This window comes from Equus przewalskii, chromosome 4 (assembly GCF_037783145.1).
Source record: "Equus przewalskii isolate Varuska chromosome 4, EquPr2, whole genome shotgun sequence".
In the NCBI taxonomy this organism is placed as follows: domain Eukaryota; kingdom Metazoa; phylum Chordata; class Mammalia; order Perissodactyla; family Equidae; genus Equus; species Equus przewalskii.
The window spans coordinates 57,952,420-57,971,665 of record NC_091834.1 but is presented as its reverse complement, the minus strand read 5'-3'; the positions used below and the strand labels follow the sequence as shown (position 1 = coordinate 57,971,665).

The following is a 19,246-nucleotide window of genomic DNA, read 5'->3' as shown; positions in this document are numbered from 1 at the left end:
GTTTTAGGAACCATGATTTTATCTCTGGTTCTCCTGCCATGGTATAATGTGGTCTATCTGTCTAGTGCTGGGTGTTGTTTTACTGGATTTAAGGGCTTTTCTGGATTTGAGATTGTTCCAGATGAGTCTCTATAAGCATTGAAAACAAAATATGTGAAGAATTAGTACGTATCTCAAATTTTATCAAGCCAACTGGTAAGGTCGCTATTTGGAAATATGGCTAGAGGTTTATTTGTTCAGTTTTAGATTATTGAAAAAGGAATGCGAATGTTGAGTGGTTTCATTCTTTGAAAAGGAATATTTATGTGTTATAAGCTTTTAGTTTTGCTCTTAAAATGGGATGAGTACTGTATTGTTATCCCTGAGGAAACCCTTCAGTATGCCATTTATGTTGTTTATTTACAGAAGAGGAAGAGGACGGTGCTCTGGCGACATCAGAGGAACAAAGGAAGATGAGTCAAGACAGTCTTCATCCTCCCACAGGTAATGGGTTGTGTAGCTTCCTGGGAAAGCTTTCTTTGGTTTTGTTCACTTTCCTTTTAGTCCCTTTCTTACTGCTCTAAAGACATTTCCACAGCTTCCTGAAGTTGGCTCCTTCGGGCTGGATATCTTATGGCTGATAAGCTGCTTAGTCCCATTTAGGATGCATGAAAACCACTTGAGAAGGATTTATAAAGTAAGCCAATTTATACAAGGTATTCCTTCCTGAATTACTTTGTAATGACTCAATTAGCTTTCATTTCTGCACAAAGGAGATTTAGTTGCATAAATTAGCTTATCATCATTGAGGAAGTGTCACTGCTAAAGGACAGTTTATAGATACAACATGCAGTTGCTGTCAAACCTATAAGAATGTAATATAGACATCTGTGTATACTTTGTGCTTGAGCAGAACAGACTTCTGCCATTCAGAGACTAACAGGGGACAACAAGTTGCCCAGGGGACTGGCAATGTAGACATCTCTGAAAAGGTCAACTTGACACAGGCTCTGACAATCGACCCACAGCTCTGTCTTCTTTGATAAAAATCAGATAAACTTAAGACCGCTAATTGATCTGCAGCCTGTTTAAATGTTGGCCATGCATATCTTCATTGCATATGATTAACACAGAAAGCAAATGAATTGGGTAAGAAATGCCAGAGTCCAGTGACAGCAGCTTAAAAATTGGAAAAGGACACTGGTGGCCCAGAAGGCTAGGAAGGATATCCCCTTATCCATTTCCACTTGGCACATGGCCCCAAGTACTAATTGTGACCGGAAAAATAACTATACGTGCTATGTAAAAAATCACATGATATGGCCAACTTTTCTTCTGGTTGTTATTTCCAAATAGCAGGAGATAAACCTATCTGCAGTGCGAGCATGAGGTTAGTTTTGATAAACCAGCAATTATTTTACACGGAAAGAAGAGAGGGACTGCCTTCTTATCAGAACTTTACACCTCTTCGCAGCCACATGTCAGCTGGGGCAAGGTCTGCCATATCATCCCCGTGTCCTGCAAAGAGCTGTAGGTGGGGGTCACCTTCCCCTCTCTGATATGTCCATCCATCACTCTTTCAAGCTGTCAGAGGGAGGGTGGACAAGAAGTGTGTGTTCAGGAAGTAGCTTTCCAGAGTCCTTCCTACTGTGACATGTGGAAAGGAAACAGAGGCCTAATTTCCGGACCTGGACAGGAAAGCAGGAGCAGGTTGCTGCAAAAGGTTTTGGTTTGCTTTTTTCAGAAAGGAAGCGAGGACGAAGTCATTAGATGTTAGCACTACAGTCTTGTAAAATGCAGCTGTAAAACACTGAGGCTGAGGGAAACCTCGAGGACCACAACGTTCGCTAGTCATTTAAGTATATATGTTTTATTATGTATCGTAAAGCTTCTGCCGAAAGCACGTAGTTTTCTGCTTTTAAATTTCCATGCAGGTGTAGAAAGTAGACAGGTACAGATATTCTTTCCACAAATATAGGTATTTTGGCTTAAAGCAGTTGTATTTTTCAAAAACCCTTTTAAAGTAACTGTCTCCCAAATTTTTGCCTTTGAGGGAAGGAAAAAAAAATCAGTTTTTCTTCAAAGGAATGCAATGAGTAGATCTAGCTTTTTTCATGCAATAGCTATAAAGCACTGCAATAATTCTTATCTTTAGTGACATGAAATTCTTTTCAAGCAACAGTTTTAATGCTTTTGCATAGCAGTGACCTTTGCTCTCCCTAGGCTGTCAAAGATGTAACACTAGAAGTTTGTTTGCTGTGCAGGGCAGTGAGTTGACGAGGGTATTACTATCTTGCTGAGCATCACATGACGTGAACTTCTAACCTTACTCAAGAATGTTATATATTTTTCACATTGACTGATTTTACTTAAAAAAAGCTCAGACTACTTTAATGTAAAATACGTAAGCAAAAACAAAATTAATCTTATGTTGCTTACAAGTTCTTTCATGTTCAAACTTATCTATCTTGCATATATTTATTATATATGTGTGATAAAGATTCCATTTGATTTTTTTGAACATCGTAGAATATGCTTGCCTTGCTAAAACAGTTTTTAAACCCATAACACTACTCAAGGAGAGATTCTCCATTATCTTCTTATTGTATGTTTCATCCATTGTCATCATATTTTTAAAATCTTTTCGTTTTTGCAAAAGTAAGTATCTCCCATGTTTAGTTTATACTTTCATAACAATTCTGTTATTGTTGCCCAGTGATCTGTTTTTGTATGTTTTAAAAAGCAAGAGTAAGCACATCTTTTAAATCCTTCACAGCTGACTAATTTAGAATGCTTTTTTCTTTTTCTTTCTTTACCTTCTTTTAAATTCATTCCTCTCAGTACAAGAAACATAATGAGGTGATTTTTTTTTCCCGTAATTTTGAAAACATACATCGTAATGTGGATAGAATAGGAAAATTAATCCATGCCATAAAGACAACTAAACAGACTTAATTTGTATTCAGAATATATTGTTCCATCCTATTTTGTTGTTTTTAAAAAACATATCTCACATGGATTATTTTTCAGTGTATCAGCGAACAATGTTAACTTTTGTGAACCGGCTGTCTTGAGGCTGTATCTGTGTGTAATTTTTTGTGTATGTTTAGCCACACTTAAAATATTTAAAAAGTAATCCAGAAGAGGTTGCTGCTCTCTAAGGAACAAGATAATTGCTAATCTTTCCATCTAGAATTCATACCAAGAATTTTAGCATTGCTTTCCTGAGGAGACTCAAGCTAATAGACACGCACTCTGGTTGTGATTCTTCTACTTTCTAACTAGTATTGCCTGCTGGAATAGATGGAATAGTAAATTGTACGCACATGTAGCCATGTGACATAAATAACTTATTATTCTTAACAGAGCTCACATATGGGACACAGAAATGAGGTTAGTCTTTGGGTAACATCATCATCCAGATTATAGAAAGCACAGTAGAAAATGCATCTTTCTCCCAGTATTGCCAAATCGCTACTTCTGTTGCCTCTTTACAGCAGTGAGATTTAATGAAATGCTCATGATGCACATCTAGGGAGAGATGCATCTTGCACACGGTGGGGGTCTCTCTTCCCCTCATGTACTCCTGGAACTCCCATTAGTGTTAATGGGAGTTTCACCAAGCGCATCGAGGGGAAGAGAGACCCCAAAGTGATGAGGATTATGTGTTCAAAATCACCATGTACTTTTCTTTTCCTTCCTTCTTGCCCCCTCCCCCCGCCTTGGAAATCTATTGAATGAAAAACCGTCATGAGAGAATCTGAAAAAGGAAAGAGCAGGCAGCCGGCTGGACAGCTGGGGAACCCACTGGGATGCTCTAGCTAAGCCAAAACTTCTACTCTAGTTTTTAGCCCAAATTTTGTTTCTTCAACCTTTTTGGATCAAGCCTAAGGCTGAGCAGCATGGGGAACACACAGGAGCCTCGACTGGGGAAACCAGCTAGTTAGCTCCTTTGACCTCCTAGCCAGTGGTGATGGTGGGGGAGGCCTTGCATGTGAAATGACATCATCCTCTCTTTGCTCTAATTCCTTGACTTTTAAACTGACACTGACAGACTGCATGGGGCGCCACATTTGACCTATTTAGCAGTTGATTTAATCTGACTAGAATGTTTCAACTTCTAAATCTCTATTTGTCTAAATAAGTGGTTTTTAAAGGAAATCAGTCACTTTATTATTAAGTAATTTTTTCTAAAAAAATATTTGACGATGTTTGGCGTGATCTGTCCAGCCAGAGTGCCCTCTAGTGTCCATTTATGGAATTTACTTGATAGATGCTTTGGGGAAGAAAATGTAATGAAGGGTGGCCACAAGCATTGTTAGTTCTTGGTTGGATTCCCAGGCCTGTATACATCCCTACTGGCGTCAGTGATGAGCACTCTAATGCTAGCGTGCAGGAGTCAATAAGGTGTCCGTCTCTCTAGCCCCCTCCCTTCCTCTCTCCCTCTTTTCCTTCTCCCTCTCGTTTTCCTCCTTCTCTCTCTCTCGGTTTAATTCTTAGAAAACAAGAGAAAAAGATGAATAGTAGGATTTAGCTAGGTTGTGTATTCTAGTCTTGTTTATTTTCTTAAAAGTATAATTGTAAAGTAGCATCTCACTTCCTAAATATTCAGACTCCATATTATTCAGATTTTCCTTTTGACTTCAAAAAATGTTTCAGAGATTAAAGAGAATTTTAAAAATTTCTAATAAAGGTAATACTTTGTATAAATCACAAACTATGTGTAATAAGGCAGACACCCTAATGGCATGCTAATGTGAGTAGTTGTGTTGGAATTGCCAAGGAGCCTGCTGTTTGAGGGCCGTATAACAAAACTAAGATGACAACCCTCATCCAGCCTGTGTCTCCACAGTTATTCCCTCAAAATTCAAAGATGACATTCCAACGATGGAAGTTGTCAGCACGTAGATGTGCTGCCTGGTTAGTGAGTACACGGACATCTTATTGATATTGCTTGCATTCTTTTTGCGTTAACTCATCAAAACTCAATTATCGTGAAATTAAAAACAGGAAACCGTTCTTAGTGTAACAAAAGCATCCAGTGTGTTTAACTCTGTCCTGTGTTTCAGGAGACCCATATTGTATAAGTGACAAAGCATTTATTACCCGATTTATTGTGGTATTACAGAACGGAGAGCGCTAAATAATCAATCAGTTAATGGTCTGTATGGCAGTTGGAGCACATCACATCCATTGTGCTTATGCTGTTAGAAGGATGAGCTGATAACGCCAGTGTATGTTGCATGTTTATTCAGAGCCTGATGTCTTAAACTGGGGCTGACAGAAATCTTGAAAAATGCAGTTTCTGCATTGGCAATTTCAAAGTTACTGAAATATTTTAGAAATAACTTTGAGAGGCTTTGGGTACAAAAGTCCCCGAAGATAAGAGTTGGAATTACCCTTTATAGTATTTCCACTTTATCTTCTTCTTAAGCCAGATTTAGATTTTAGAATTTTTTTTTTTTTAAATTTTGTTCACCAGTTTGGGTTATATTTGTACCTTAGTACCTTTATTATTATTTTTATGAAGTGTCCCAAATTCTGTAAGGTGATTATTTCACAATGTGTTTGTCACGTCTCGTGGATATTGCTCGTTACGAAGTATGGCTGACTCATCTTCAAAACATGTTACAAGTGAGCTTAGGTTCATTATATAAAATAAGTGGGAAGTAACTTGTAGGTGCTGGTTTGATGAGAACACATTGCAATACAGGTTTTAGATGAAAACAACAAAGGGAGAGAAAGAAAAAAACAGACATTCAAAATCAGATCTTTTTGAAAATGGTCCTTAATTAGATGGTAGTAAGAAGTAGGATTCTTGTATGGATGTAATAAAATGTTCTTTGAATCAGGACAGAATGTTTTCAGACTCTTTTGGTGGTTTGGAGTGGCCCTTAAATTTCTGTTGGTTCATTTTTAAATGAGGGCCCATTACGTGAAAGCTCTAACTCATGTCTTCTCTTTCTTCTTCCTAGGAGATAAAAGCACTGATTATGCTAATTTTTACCAGGGTTTGTGGGACTGCACAGGAGATTTTTCTGATGAGTTGTCCTTTAAACGTGGTGATGTGATTTACATTCTTAGCAAGGTAAGAAGATGCCCCAAAATGACAACTGTAAAGGGTGAATGTGAAGCTAGATTTTTCTGCATTTGGATTTATAACACTGGGGAAAAATGCCAATTGGAATTCTTCTAGGTCCTTGTTAACAATTGGGAGTTCACAATAATTAATTATTTTGTCAAGTGAAATATAATCAAATTTTAAACAGAATCAGATAACAGGATTCAACTTAACAGTATGTTTACCTATCACTTCAGCCTTTGGCTTGCATCCACACACTGCCTTCTCCAGAAACAATATCCTTATGTGAAAGTTAACATTGTAAGGTATTGGGTTATTTATTATGTTTTTCTTTCCTCTTCCTTTTTATTCTTCTGTGTGCTTATTCTGATTTTGTCTGCCATTCACTACTGGAAGCACTGTGTTTATAGAACAAGTTTTTCATCTTTATGTAAATACATTGGGTGTTCCGACAATTTAAAAGCAAAGCTTATCTATTCAGATAGGTTTTAGGTAATTTTTTAAATGTTTAACGTAATTGTATTTGTAAACATCACAGCAAAGTATGTGGCTATGAACTCATCTTTATATAGAAAAAAAATCGTGTCTCTGCCTCTTAAGATACTGGATTATTCAAAATCTTTCTGTCCTTCGATCTAAGTCAAGTTTCTTAATGTGATTACGCTTCTGATGACGTGTGTGAGTCCCCTTAATTTTCATATTTTAACTCTCCCTACTATAATATAGAGATTAAAAAACTCCCTCAGTCTAGTTTATGAGGCCATTTTAGGTACAAATGATGTATGGAAAGTGTTTAAATATAAGTAGGGAAATGTTATATATATCTTAAGTCTATGAGTTTAATGTGGATTCCTGATTAGAGAAATATTTCGGACTTTTAAGAAATGTCATATGACTTGTCAGATACAGAAGAGAATTTGGAAATAAAGTCGCTTATTGAATTTTAACACCAGCTGACTAGTGCATAAAATCGTAACACAGAGAATCATGCAACATCTGAGTGAGGGGTCTTAGGGATCATGTCTCTATTCTTGGTTTTACAGGTAAGGGAACTTGGGTCAAGAAAGTGCCAAGCCAGTACTTAACCTGGACCAGGGCTTTCCTCTGTATTTTTTTCTTGTGCCTATTATCTGTTTTCCTCCCCTCTTCCCTCTCTCTCTCCTTTCCTCCTTTCTTTCCCTCCTTCCTTATGTTTAATTTGAAGCCATCATCAAGTACCTACGATATGCCAGGGCCCATTCTAGGCACCAGGAATCCAAAAGAAAGGAGGTATAAGCACTTGTAGATTATTGGGGAAAACATATTTAGTAAGTAAGTACAACCAGCTGTGATAATTGCTAGTTGAGATACCCAAAGCTAAGACTTGTCACATTTCTTTCAGTCCTCTGCTCATTAGTATGGGATTTTTTTTTTCTAGAAAGATACTTTCAGGTCTTAGACGTTATAGATAGCCATATCACAACTCGTGGATTAAGCCTATTATTGAGCATTTAATTATCCAGAGTTAAGACAACAGCTTTTTGAGTTAATTACTTAATATAGAAACCAAACTGATTAGTTTCAGTTCTTGACAAGAAACGTCTCTGGAATCATTCCTCAAATTTACTTAGCTCACAGTTTCTTTCACCAGTTTAGCTGCATTTATTTATAAAGTTAAGGCTGATTCCACTTGGAATTTCAGATTATAGGGATAAATGGCATATAGTCATTATATTCCTATGGTAAAATGTGAAACTTACAAAGCCCTTGTGGGTCTGTTCTTAAAGCCTTCTTTATGAATCAAGTTCTCTTCGTTGCTGAAAGCCTCAGAGTACCAACCTCCAGGACAGGCTGTGAAATAAGCAGTGTTCTCATAGGCATGTCTCATTTCTGCCATTGCCTCAGAAAATCATTTTCCGTTCATATGAAATTAAAAGTACAGTCATAGGGTTGTATCATACTTCTAGGATTCTGGGCGAGGTCATTCCCGTTCTGCCAAACCTGTTTTGTGGCGATTGTAATTATTATATGTGAAGCCTGGTCATAGAGCTAAGGTTAGTGGTGGTCTGGCTCATAGGAAGAATATACTGTCATCTAACATTTCTAAATGCTATTATTTGGGTATGGGCTGGCCAAAAATATTTCCTCTGTCAGCCTCTTACAAGGCTTGAAGTTCCACCGTTAGCGTCATTTCATGATGGGCCTTCTAGAGATGGGTATTTTGTGTGGAGCTCACTTTGGTTTTTGAAGGAAGAGACAAGACATTTTAGCCAGCACATTATCAGCATTGGCTGAATGATTAAATACTCATTTTTACCCAGCTGTGGACCTAGTAAAGTCAACCAGATAAATCCTGGTGAGGGTGGAAAGAAAGGACACTTAGCTCTCCCTTGATGGCATTTGGACCGACTCTGGACCGTTGATGGACACCTTGGCCGTTGGGTGTCAGGCTGTTTTGGAGTTCAGTATGTGTTGGTGAAGACTCTTCCTTCCCCACTTGGCTTTGGGCAAGTTCAGATAGGAATCTCTGGAGACTCTAATTTTTTATTGGCTCGGTCTTCTAGTTTTTATCAAAACTTTGGCAAACATAGACTCTAAGTTAATATCGTAAATTTACTTAATATGTGAATGATGACAGCAGTTTGAATGCTTGGTATTATTATAAATTGAGAACACAAGGCCCTTAGTAGAAGAGATCAAAAAATTGCTCAAAAGGGCTTGTTTCTAGATCAAGGTAGAGCTGTTGTTATATATTGATAGATTTTTTAGAAAGTACAATTAGTATAGAAATCACTAGCTTTGTTATATGCCTAGAAATTTGTTTAATCTTTTGCAGAGTTATAGTTAGATTTTGTGGTGTTGGAATGAAATTTTGCCATTTTAATTTATTTTTTACACCATCTAGTGGCTCAGAATGAGTGGTGCAGGTAATTGTAGCTAATGTACATAATCAAAATGATGTCATAAATTCAACTTTAAATCTAGTTATGGGTAATTACTTTCCTATCTCATGTCAATAAAATGTTAGCATTAATCATGAAAATTTTTTTCATCATTCTAAATTAAATGTAAAAATTGTATACATAAGGGAGAATACATTTTAGGGAATCTAACACAGTATTCGTAGAGATATAGAAAATATGTGCTTTGTAAAGAAACTGATGCCATGGCTTTTCTAATAAATAACACCATTTAAGATGTTTTAAAGAAATACAACTTGCGTTGCATAATTAACTGATCTATAATTTGCAATATTTAGTTATAACTATTTGACTTGACTTACCTTCTAGAAGGTTGTCAGTTGTGAAAATACTTTTTAAAATAAACACAACACAACATAGTTTAAGAAGAGATGCATTCTTTCAATGTAAGTAAACATGTAAACAAATCAAGAAATAAAATGGCACACACTATCATAAAAAGTGTTTTAATTTTGTAAATGGAATGACAGAAAAAGATTTAACTAGTTTGATGATTAGACTGTCTTCGTTAAAATTCACTGTAGAAGTATAGTTTGATTTTAAAATTCAGTTTTCTTTTTCTGTTTTTTCAAGGAAGCCTTGATGGGGTGTCAGCTGTGCTCAGTCAGCCTGGGGGTGATTTATTTATTTGAGGCCTCTTTTGAGAGTTACACAGATCTTAGCATTCTTTTTCAATTTTTAGTGAAAATCAAATGTTGCAGTAAAGAAAGACGAGTAGGCTGATACTCTGCTCATTCTCCTTCCCTTTTTAACCTTTTCCAATTAGCAGCTGTCATGGGACCCCTGGCTGAGCTAGCCCCTCCTTCAAAGTGTCCTTCATTTTCTTAGTTTTAACCTTTGAACCTCACTAATAATAAATCTAAATACCGCTTGCCCAAAAAGGCAAGCCAGTAACTTTTTGCTTACAGTTCTTTTTGTATAGGGTTCCTGCTGTTTTTTGTGTATTAGAATAAAACACTTTATATACTTCAAGAGTTCAGTGGAGACTTAGCAATCTCCTCCCCCCCGCCCACCCCCCAAAAAAGATGGAACACATTAACAGGGATGGATGAAAATGATGAAAGTGGAATCTGTAATTTTAATGACAGCTGCATTGTTAATGAACTAACTCTGAAACAAAAGGACTGGTTTCAGATTCATTTGATAGGGGGAAAAATCATATTTGGGGTAGAAAATCTTTTATTTATTTTTCAGGAATCAGGTTGGTTTTTTTTTTTTTTTTAAAGATTTTATTTTTTTCCTTTTTCTTCCCAAAGCCCCCCGGTACATAGTTGTATATTCTTCATTGTGGGTTCATCTAGTTGTGGCATGTGGGACGCTGCCTCAGCGTGGTTTGATGAGCAGTGCCATGTCCGCACCCAGGATTCGAACCAACGAAACACTGGGCCGCCTGCAGCGGAGCACGCGAACTTAACCACTCGGCCATGGGGCCAGCCCCAGGAATCAGGTTGTTTTAAATCATGCTAAACTCTTACTAGTTTGCATTTCATTTTTATTGCCACCTTAAACATGGACATAATATCCTAATTAATAGTATTTTCGTAGAACCACATTTGTGAGATTTTATAATTTTAATAGCAGGACCCAGATTGTATAGCTATAGGTGTTTTCCGTAGCCCTGCATTCCTCTCTGGTTATGGTATTCTACTTGCTGCCCTGGATTTACGTCCTCTATTAGTTTATCTTTCAATCGCTACTCATCGGTAAATTGCTAACTGCATTCCTATTCTTACTTTTAAAGCAATAAATTATTTTTAGAGACTTAATGACAGAAGAGCTATGCTTCAGCAGGAAAGAGGCATGCCACTTTGTGTGGTACTAACAGAAAAATAAGAGAGTTAAGAATCCTGGAATATTTTTTCTAGTCCAGGGCACAGGTAACCTGAGCTTTGCAGCTTTTTGAGAGAAGTCAAAAATAGAAAATGTAGATCGACAGTATACAGTATTGTATATACTAATATACAATAAAAGAGCATTTTTTTTTAAGTATATGCTGGTTGGAGTTCCAAGCATTGCCTCCTTTTGTATTTGTGACTTTTTCTACTGATTGGTGAATTGTAACTGTCACTCACCATTTGCTTCTCATTGTAAAGATGTAAAGATTGAATTACTAGGGCTTTTTTGGCTCCAAACCTACCAGAAAAATAAAATAAAATGAAAGTCTTGCTGAGCTCAACTGGCAGAGGGAAACACAGAGTTACTTTTTCGCTCCCTTAGTTTTTCCTTTGTGACCATCTGACCCAGCGTGCCAAAAATAGCATAACCAACTGCTGAAGAGTAACTAGGACATCTCAATATAGGACATACGTTGTGGACACGAAGCTAGTTCCCAAAATGTCATTCTATCCTATAGCCTTTGGAAAGGAGGAGGAGTGTTTGTACTTGTGACTGCGTTGGTTTGGGTCCGATGGTGCTTAGTTTCTTTGCTGTCAATCTGGGGATGTTGTGGACAGTGCAGCATGAACCAGGGCCTGCTACTGAGCACCCACCTCTCTCGAGTAGCGATAAGCAGCTTGTGGACACAGCACCGCATCGCAGGATGTTCTGGTTCCACTCCTGGGACTCCTCTTGTTATCTTTGTGTGAACAACACACTCAAGTACTTCTCTATTTTCTCTTACAGAAAATGTAGGGAGCGTTCCAGGAAAATGTTGACAGATGAAAAGTGAAGGTGCTTAGAGGAGGCAGGCTGGCAGGCTGGGCCCCTGCAAAGACTTGAGAGGTAGAGGATAAGCCAGGAGGCGATGTCAGCGAGGCAGGGGGAGCGGAGGTGGCCGTGGAGGGCGATTAATTCTGCATGCAGTAAGCTAAGGTTTACTAGAAGCAAAACAAAACAACCTTAAAGAAAAGCACTATGTTGATATTTTTTTTAAATCGTAAATTGAAAAATCCATGATCTCTTATACCCTTCTGAACTCCCCCCCAAAAAAATTCAGGCACCCCTTCAGTGTATGTATAACACACTTTCACTCTGAGACGTCTCCCTCTCATCCCTTTACAGGTCAGATTCCTTTGGAAGAGCAAGGTAGAGAACTGCTAATAATAATCAGATTGCCTCGCGGTGTACTCCAAAATACTCTGTTTTTCATTGCCCCAGTATTTTGCTACACCAATTAGTGGGAAGGAGAGGGAGGAAATGAAAAAGTATTTGTTGCAGACCTACGATATCCTGGTCTAGGCACTCAATGGACTTTCACTCCTCTGATTCAGAGATAACCCTATGAAGTATATGGTGCTATAATTTTGCAGATGAGGAAACTGATGCTCAGTAGGATTATTCTGTAAATCCCTGAGGATACCAGCTAGTAGGTACCTTCTCCTGGAATCAATGCAGATCGGACACTAAAGCGTTTTCTCTTTCTGCTTTGCTATACCTAAATGGGCCATGACTAGGATTATCCATTTTTCTCTTTCTCAGAGAAGCCCTGAATTTGTTATGGGGGACACCATGTCTTAAGTATTTTTGTATCCCCAATATCTTACATTATGGCAGACAGATGTTTAATATGTGTTAATGAAAATATAGTTAAAAATAGGAAATTATCCTCAACTTCTTAAAAGAATCTAGAATGATAGAACATACAGTTAAGGGAATCTTAGTGTGTTAGCCCTTCACGTTATAGGTGAGGAAATCTCGAGGCTCACCATAATTGGGGAAAAGTAAATAAAAGACTAAAGGAAAAAAGGATTACCCTATGAAGACCTTAAAAGACAATGAAGTTTCTGCACTCAAGCTTCTAACTCGGCCCTGAGCGTCTTGGCAGCCAAACTAAAAAAGAGAGAGACAAGGAGCTAATAATTCCTTTTAATCATAAAGAAGGGATCTTAGCTTTTCCCAGCACGGGCTACTTTGAAAAAGAATTCTCACATGAATTTCTAGAATCTTCACTGATTATCTAACCTCAACAATTTATATAATAAGTACAACAAGGGCAAATTATACGCTCCAAAAAAATTTATAGTAAATATAACAACAGATTTCATAAAGGTAATTCTGTGAGGGTCCAAATGTATAATAATTAGACTTATTGATTTGTGTCGTGTGTAACTGGATTATTGTGGAGTCTCAAAGAGTGACATAAATATACAAACAAACAAACAAAAAATCATTCCTGAAGAACTTGGGGATGGCCCAAGGTTGCATATCTAGTTAATAACAAAGCTAGGGTGAGACTCTGGATCTTCTGAGAAAATAATCACAAGAATATTTAGAAGGAACTGAAAACCCAGCAGTTTTCCCCTACCCCTGCCACGCTGTTTCTGCTTTTGCAGGGTTCTGTCTTAAGCTCTTCAGTACTTACAATAAATTCAGCTGAACTCGTTTCTTCGAAGAACTGAAGTTATTTGGTCCCAGTTCTGCAGGGGACAGATATCTTTCTTTCTGCAGGTGGAATTTAAGCTCTTTAGACAAGGTATCCTTTGTAGCACGTTGGAAGATATGGCGGGCAACAACCAGCCACGTGTAGGAGCAACACGCTTCAGACTGTGAAGCCAAACATATCTCAGAACAGACGTTTGTTTCGTCATTACTAAAATTCCTCAAATATGTCTAATATCCACAAGGGAAAAGATATTCCTGTTGGAAATTATACTTCTTAGGAAAATAATTAGGATAGTCAACTTGTGCATCCACAGGGAAGATAGAATATGTTTCATCATCCAGGACACATTTGTTGAACACCTTTTACACAATCCTTCTGTGTGGGGCATACAGATTAAGTGTAAGACGTTGCCCTGATCTCTGTGAGTTTGTATTTTATTTTAGTTGAAGGGACAAAGCTAAAATACACAAAATTCAGTGAGGAATAAATGCTTAGCTTAAAATGAGAGATGTAAGCATGGACTAGATAATTCAGAGAAAATTTCGTGACAGCTAGGGGTAACTTGAGTCAGGTCCGAGTCACTGGTTAGGTTGGGTGAAGGGGGGAGAAGTGCTCTGGGGAGGAGGTCCCACACACAGAAGTAGGAAGGAGTGTAGCCTGGAAGGTGACAGTAAGAGAAGAGGGATGCTAGCAGGGTGGGAAAAAGCCAAGCAGAGGAGTTTGTAATTAACGCCCTGGGGAGCTGGTACAAGTTCTTGAGCAGCAGAATAAACTGACAAAGGCAGTTCCTGGGAAGAACAGAGAGGCAGAGCTGATGATGCAACAGTCCAGGATGAGGTGATAAAGGCCTGAACTAGAGTGGTGACATTGGAATAGAGAGGAGTAGGTAAACCTGAGAAGAGTTAATGGAGTTATGAATTGGTTGGTAAAATACACTGAGTACCAAGGCCACCCTCTGCTGAGCCTGATTTGATCTTTCTCCCTTAACAGTATCTACGAATCATCAGTCTGAATACCGGTTTTTACTGTATGGTGTTGTAAATGTTGACTGTGTAGAAATGTGAATTAAATGTGTTTTGGCTCTGGAATATAACTTAAAAGTTGTTATAAGAATTAAGTTCTTTACTATCAGCTTCCTTACTTGTCCTTGTCTCTCTTGCTTTAAAAATGGAGTACATAGTGCAAGGAGAAAAAAATAGTAATTTCTTGAATTAGAGTAACTCAAAGTCACACTTGCGTAGTAAATGATGAAGTAATGGGGTTGATTTCTATAAGCTGCTAGGAGACTTAGTGTCTTCCAGCCGGTTCATGCATGGTTGTGTTCAGAGACTGTTAGTGTCAATTTCCTCATTTAATAGGTTAGGAGACTTAAGATTTGAGCAGTTAATGTGTAGATAATAACAGTAACACAGTGAGGTTGTCAGCTTCCTGTTGTGCATTTTAAGAGAACCTTTTGAAACAATGGATGTATGAGAAATGAAAGGATACTTACAAAATTTCTAGTTGGAGATAGTAAAAAGGAAGAGACTGAAGAGGTAACCTTGAAGAAAGTATCTCTGTATTTTAAATAGTTATCTAGTTTTCACACTACTACAATGTTTATGAGTAATTTGAAAATAACACAGTGGAGAGTTGGAAAACAGTAGTGAAGTCCACTGGTTCTGAAAGTCAATGTATTTTATATTTTGTGAATGTAGTTACCTTCATTTCCACAAAATGCTAGTATGTTTTGAAGCACAGAGTGATGTTTGGAGAAAGGACACATAGTCTCTTAACCTTTCTAACACCTGTTGATTTCAAACAGGTTGGCAACTAATTTGTGAGAGAGGTGGTACATCCCGGAGTCTGAGTGTTTCAAGTTTCCGTTAAGGCACTGTTCCTTTACCATATGGTTGGCAGAAAATGGATTAACATACTTGAGAAATGAGAATCATGGTGCTGAAAAGGATTTAAGTAAATGTTAGGGCCTTATTTAAGTGTAAAATAATACACTGGCAGAGAGACAAGATTTAGCTAATGAGTAAACGTGGACATATGTTTACTATTGTGTTGGATAAAGTCTCTGTTTCTCTTTGTCAAAACTCGTCCTTTTTTCCTGCCTTATTACATAATCACTTTAATTTATTGCTTAATAACTATTAATTGAGGCCTAACATTTTATCTACAAAATAAAACAAAACCATTTTAATGGTATGAACATTGAAAACAGAAGATTTAGATCACAACTGTTCAGTGCTGCTTTACCATTATTTCCTCGGATTATTGGGCAAGTTTCGCTTTTTGGCTTCTTTGACTGCCACATTACATTTTGCCTTGAAGCCATCCATTTTGCAGATATTGAATTTCTTTTGAGTACTATTTTTATACAATAAGCATCACCACACCTCTGGATCTTGATAGCATTGCAAAGGGAGGAGAAAGCAGCTTTGTGTTAGTAATTACCCAACATTGTCAGAAGCTGACTGCAGGCCTCTTTCTAGTGATAACAGAATAACCGCATAATGTAGCTTTATAGCACATGATTAATAGAAAATAATTACACGTCCTACAAAGGGATGCAATATTTCTTATAAATTGACTAGAATGGTTTCCTGTAGATTAAAGGACTCTTCATTATTTTATCAGTCCTCCTGAAGTACAGTCACTTGCCTGTGTTAGCATTTCAGTTGATGTTAAGAGCCGAATAGGGTGAAGGATCCCAGATGGCAGGCCTTCTTGAACCTGAGATCTCGTGTGCCATAAAGATGACAGGATGCTTCCGAACCTTTCAGAGATTTAGATGGCAGCCTGGTATGGTTTTGTCTCTTTATTTTTTGTTTATTAACAAGGTGAGGCTTGAGAGTTTTTTTTTTTTTTTTAATGACCCACCTGTGACTGTTAGAACAATACTATAATTAGTATGTGGACTGCAAGACAACACTGTATGGATTGCATTACTTTCCACTGTAAGTAATATGTCATTCATAATCACATTTGTTGGGCGGCAAAGAAAGGCAGATTTTCTTCAGAAGGAAACCTTGTATGATGTTGAATCTTCAGGCTGAAGTTTAGAATACTGTACTCCAAGAAGCATTTCATTCCAATTTATAGGCTGCAAATGGTTTAATTGGGATTCATTTTGCTCAGGAGGCTCGTACAGAGGATGTAATGATAAAAGCAAAAGCTTCTGTGTTTGCAGTCTTCTCGACATACTCACACGGTTGCAGTGTAAATCCATAAATTTGCCTACTAGATTTTTACCTCGCCATATTTTATCTTACCTCTTAATTCCACACAGGAGTATTATATGGAATTCTTTACGTATGTAAAGCAATAAACACTCTGGTTTTTATTTTTACCCTTTTCTGATTTAAATCTGTAATATTTTATGAGGTGTGTATTTCATATGCTTTTCAATTATTTTAAATTAATTGAGTGAAGCGCTTGAGATTATTTCAGTCTAAAATTTTATTTTTTCCTAGAATGTTGCTTTTAAGGGATTTGTTTACAGCTGAATAGGCTCCTCCCTGCTGTTTACTACTGTACGTTCTATTTAATGAACCTTACCAGTTACCATCATGCAGAATTCTCTCAAGTGTGAAGTACATATGTCACTGGTCCATTGTTGAAGTGATTTGTCGGAAATCAGTTTCTTAAATTTGGATGTCGTGAGCTTTTTGAGAACAATCATATGCCCTTAATTGAGAGTGCGGATTATGACTGAAGCAGACTATTATAAAGTGGTTTGTAATTTGAATCTAAACATTGAGACCCAGATGGAGGGCTATTGTCTGAAAGCAGGTTTAGGTCATAATATGCCCTCTTACTGAATATGTTCTGTGTGTAGCATTTGGGGGCCTACTTCCTTTACTCCTTCTAAATGATTGAAAAAATCTTAGATTGGCATTGGGTAAGAGCGTTGACACTCAGCCCTTACCCTCTTAACTATCCATTTGAAATCTTACAATGTAGGCCTTTGGCCTCTGAAAGGTTAAATATGTTTGTTTTGTTAAGCATTAGCATCTACTTGTATTCATTGCCTTAAAAATGGAAAAGGGCAGTTTTATTAGGTACCTATTAGGATATAATGGTTGCTAATCATAGCTTTCAGTAAGTTGGTGTTTTCTTCTGATACATATATCCTGCATGGATTATAATCATCCTCACTGAGTACTGGGCATCAGACTGTTCTCCTTGGGTAGGTAGTTTTGTCCACTAAGTTTACACTATCAGGGAACTTTTAAACTTAAAGTCTGGAATCCACTGCCTCATAAGCCAGAGCTGTGCCCTCATTCAAATAGGAAGGGCATGATTGGCCTTTCCCCCTTTGCCTTCCACCTTATTCTTCTAATAAACCTAATTCTGATACATCCCACTATTAAAAATGTATAGATTTTAATCCTAAAATCTTTCTATTGGTAGACTTCATATCAATATACACATGCTAATGTTGCTACATTTGTATTGAAGAATTGTACGATTGTTTTTTTTCTGATGGTCAGTAGCATACTAATCAATACAAATGTTAAGTCTGTGCGAGTGTTAACATTCCCTCCCCACATGTAACTCAATCTGCATATGCACATTTATCTACGACTCAGATATTGGAATTGAATTACTTTTGGGATTGATTTTAAAAATTTATCTTATATGAAAAATTAAATTTGGGTCCTACAGTGCTTTTGCAGAGTATTGCTTTTGGAAGATATTACTCTTGAAACTTGTAATTCATTTTACTTTGTTTGTATCTCACTAAACATAAATAAATTTGAGATAAAAATGCATTAGTCAATCTGGCAGGCATATGAGACCAGCTGCAGTGTGTTCGCAATGCCTAAAGCAGCAGTGTATCTGTAAGTGGAGGCAAAGGGGAGAAATGGAGGTACAGGTTTATCTCACGTTGCAAAGTACATGCAAAAATGACTCATCAATCACTCATTTTTACAGCCGTATTAATGTTTTGCCTTTATAACTCAAGATACTTTTATTTCCTATTGATCTGCCACTGTAAGGGTGAATCTAACACCATCTTTACATTCCTTCTACCCATCCTTTATCTAATGTAGTTTATGATCAATAAAAGGAACAATAAATGCCTCAGGGAAGCTTTTTAAAAGGAGCCCTTTTGTGAATCGTTTTGAAAAGAAAAAATTTTTTTTGCTGTTATTAGTATTTCCTTATTCTCTAATTGATCTGTTGAAAATGTCTATAGTCATATATTAGATTTTCTTAAGAAGGGGCAAACTCCTCATTCTAAGTCATTTTCAGTCATATGAGTTTACCTAGGAATTAAGTAGTTTATTGTGAAAAAATAATCCTATCCTTGCTAGATGATAAGCTTCTTGAAGGCAGAGATCTTGGCTGTAACCTTGTAGCCTCTGGCACTGGTGTTTGCAGTAGTAAACCCTGCCCCCAGGATATGTGTGGGGGGGGGCGGGGTGGGGGGGCGGGAGAGAGAGAGAGAGAGAGTAAGGGAAAGGGGCCCAGAGAGCTGTGCGGAGTTTCATTTGCTAGGTTCTTATCATAAGTGACTGTCTCTGTGTTCTACATGGAGTAATAAACAGGCTTTGTCTTATATGTTAATTTAAATCTTTGCCTAACAGCATTTTTAAAGTGTCTAGAAACAAAAAAGATTAAAATGTTTCAATTTGCAGCTCAAGCTCTTGTAACTTTATAAAAAGAAATAACATTTCTAAGAAGTTGCATACAAATGACATTGTACTTACACCAGTCTAAAGGTTAATATTGCATATTGTTTTCAATTAGGAATACAATAGATATGGCTGGTGGGTAGGAGAAATGAAGGGAGCCATTGGCTTGGTGCCGAAATCCTACATAATGGAGATGTATGATATTTGAGAGTCCTGGGTAAGTACATTTTAATCCAATATTCTGTAATAGCTCATATGTTCTCTTGGTCTCTAT

General features: G+C 37.3%; 1 protein-coding gene across 1 annotated transcript in view; it reads left to right on the top strand.

The window, feature by feature from the left end:
• The window catches only part of SKAP2 (src kinase associated phosphoprotein 2), a 169,797-nt gene that overhangs the window by 147,823 nt on the left and 2,728 nt on the right, over nt 1–19,246 (top strand). The window contains exons 10-12 of the mRNA XM_070617565.1: nt 406–483; nt 5,955–6,067; nt 19,088–19,189. Of these exons, the coding sequence (XP_070473666.1) occupies nt 406–483; nt 5,955–6,067; nt 19,088–19,180 (284 nt within the window). The 3' untranslated portion in view covers nt 19,181–19,189. The remainder of the gene's footprint in view (nt 1–405; nt 484–5,954; nt 6,068–19,087; nt 19,190–19,246) is intronic.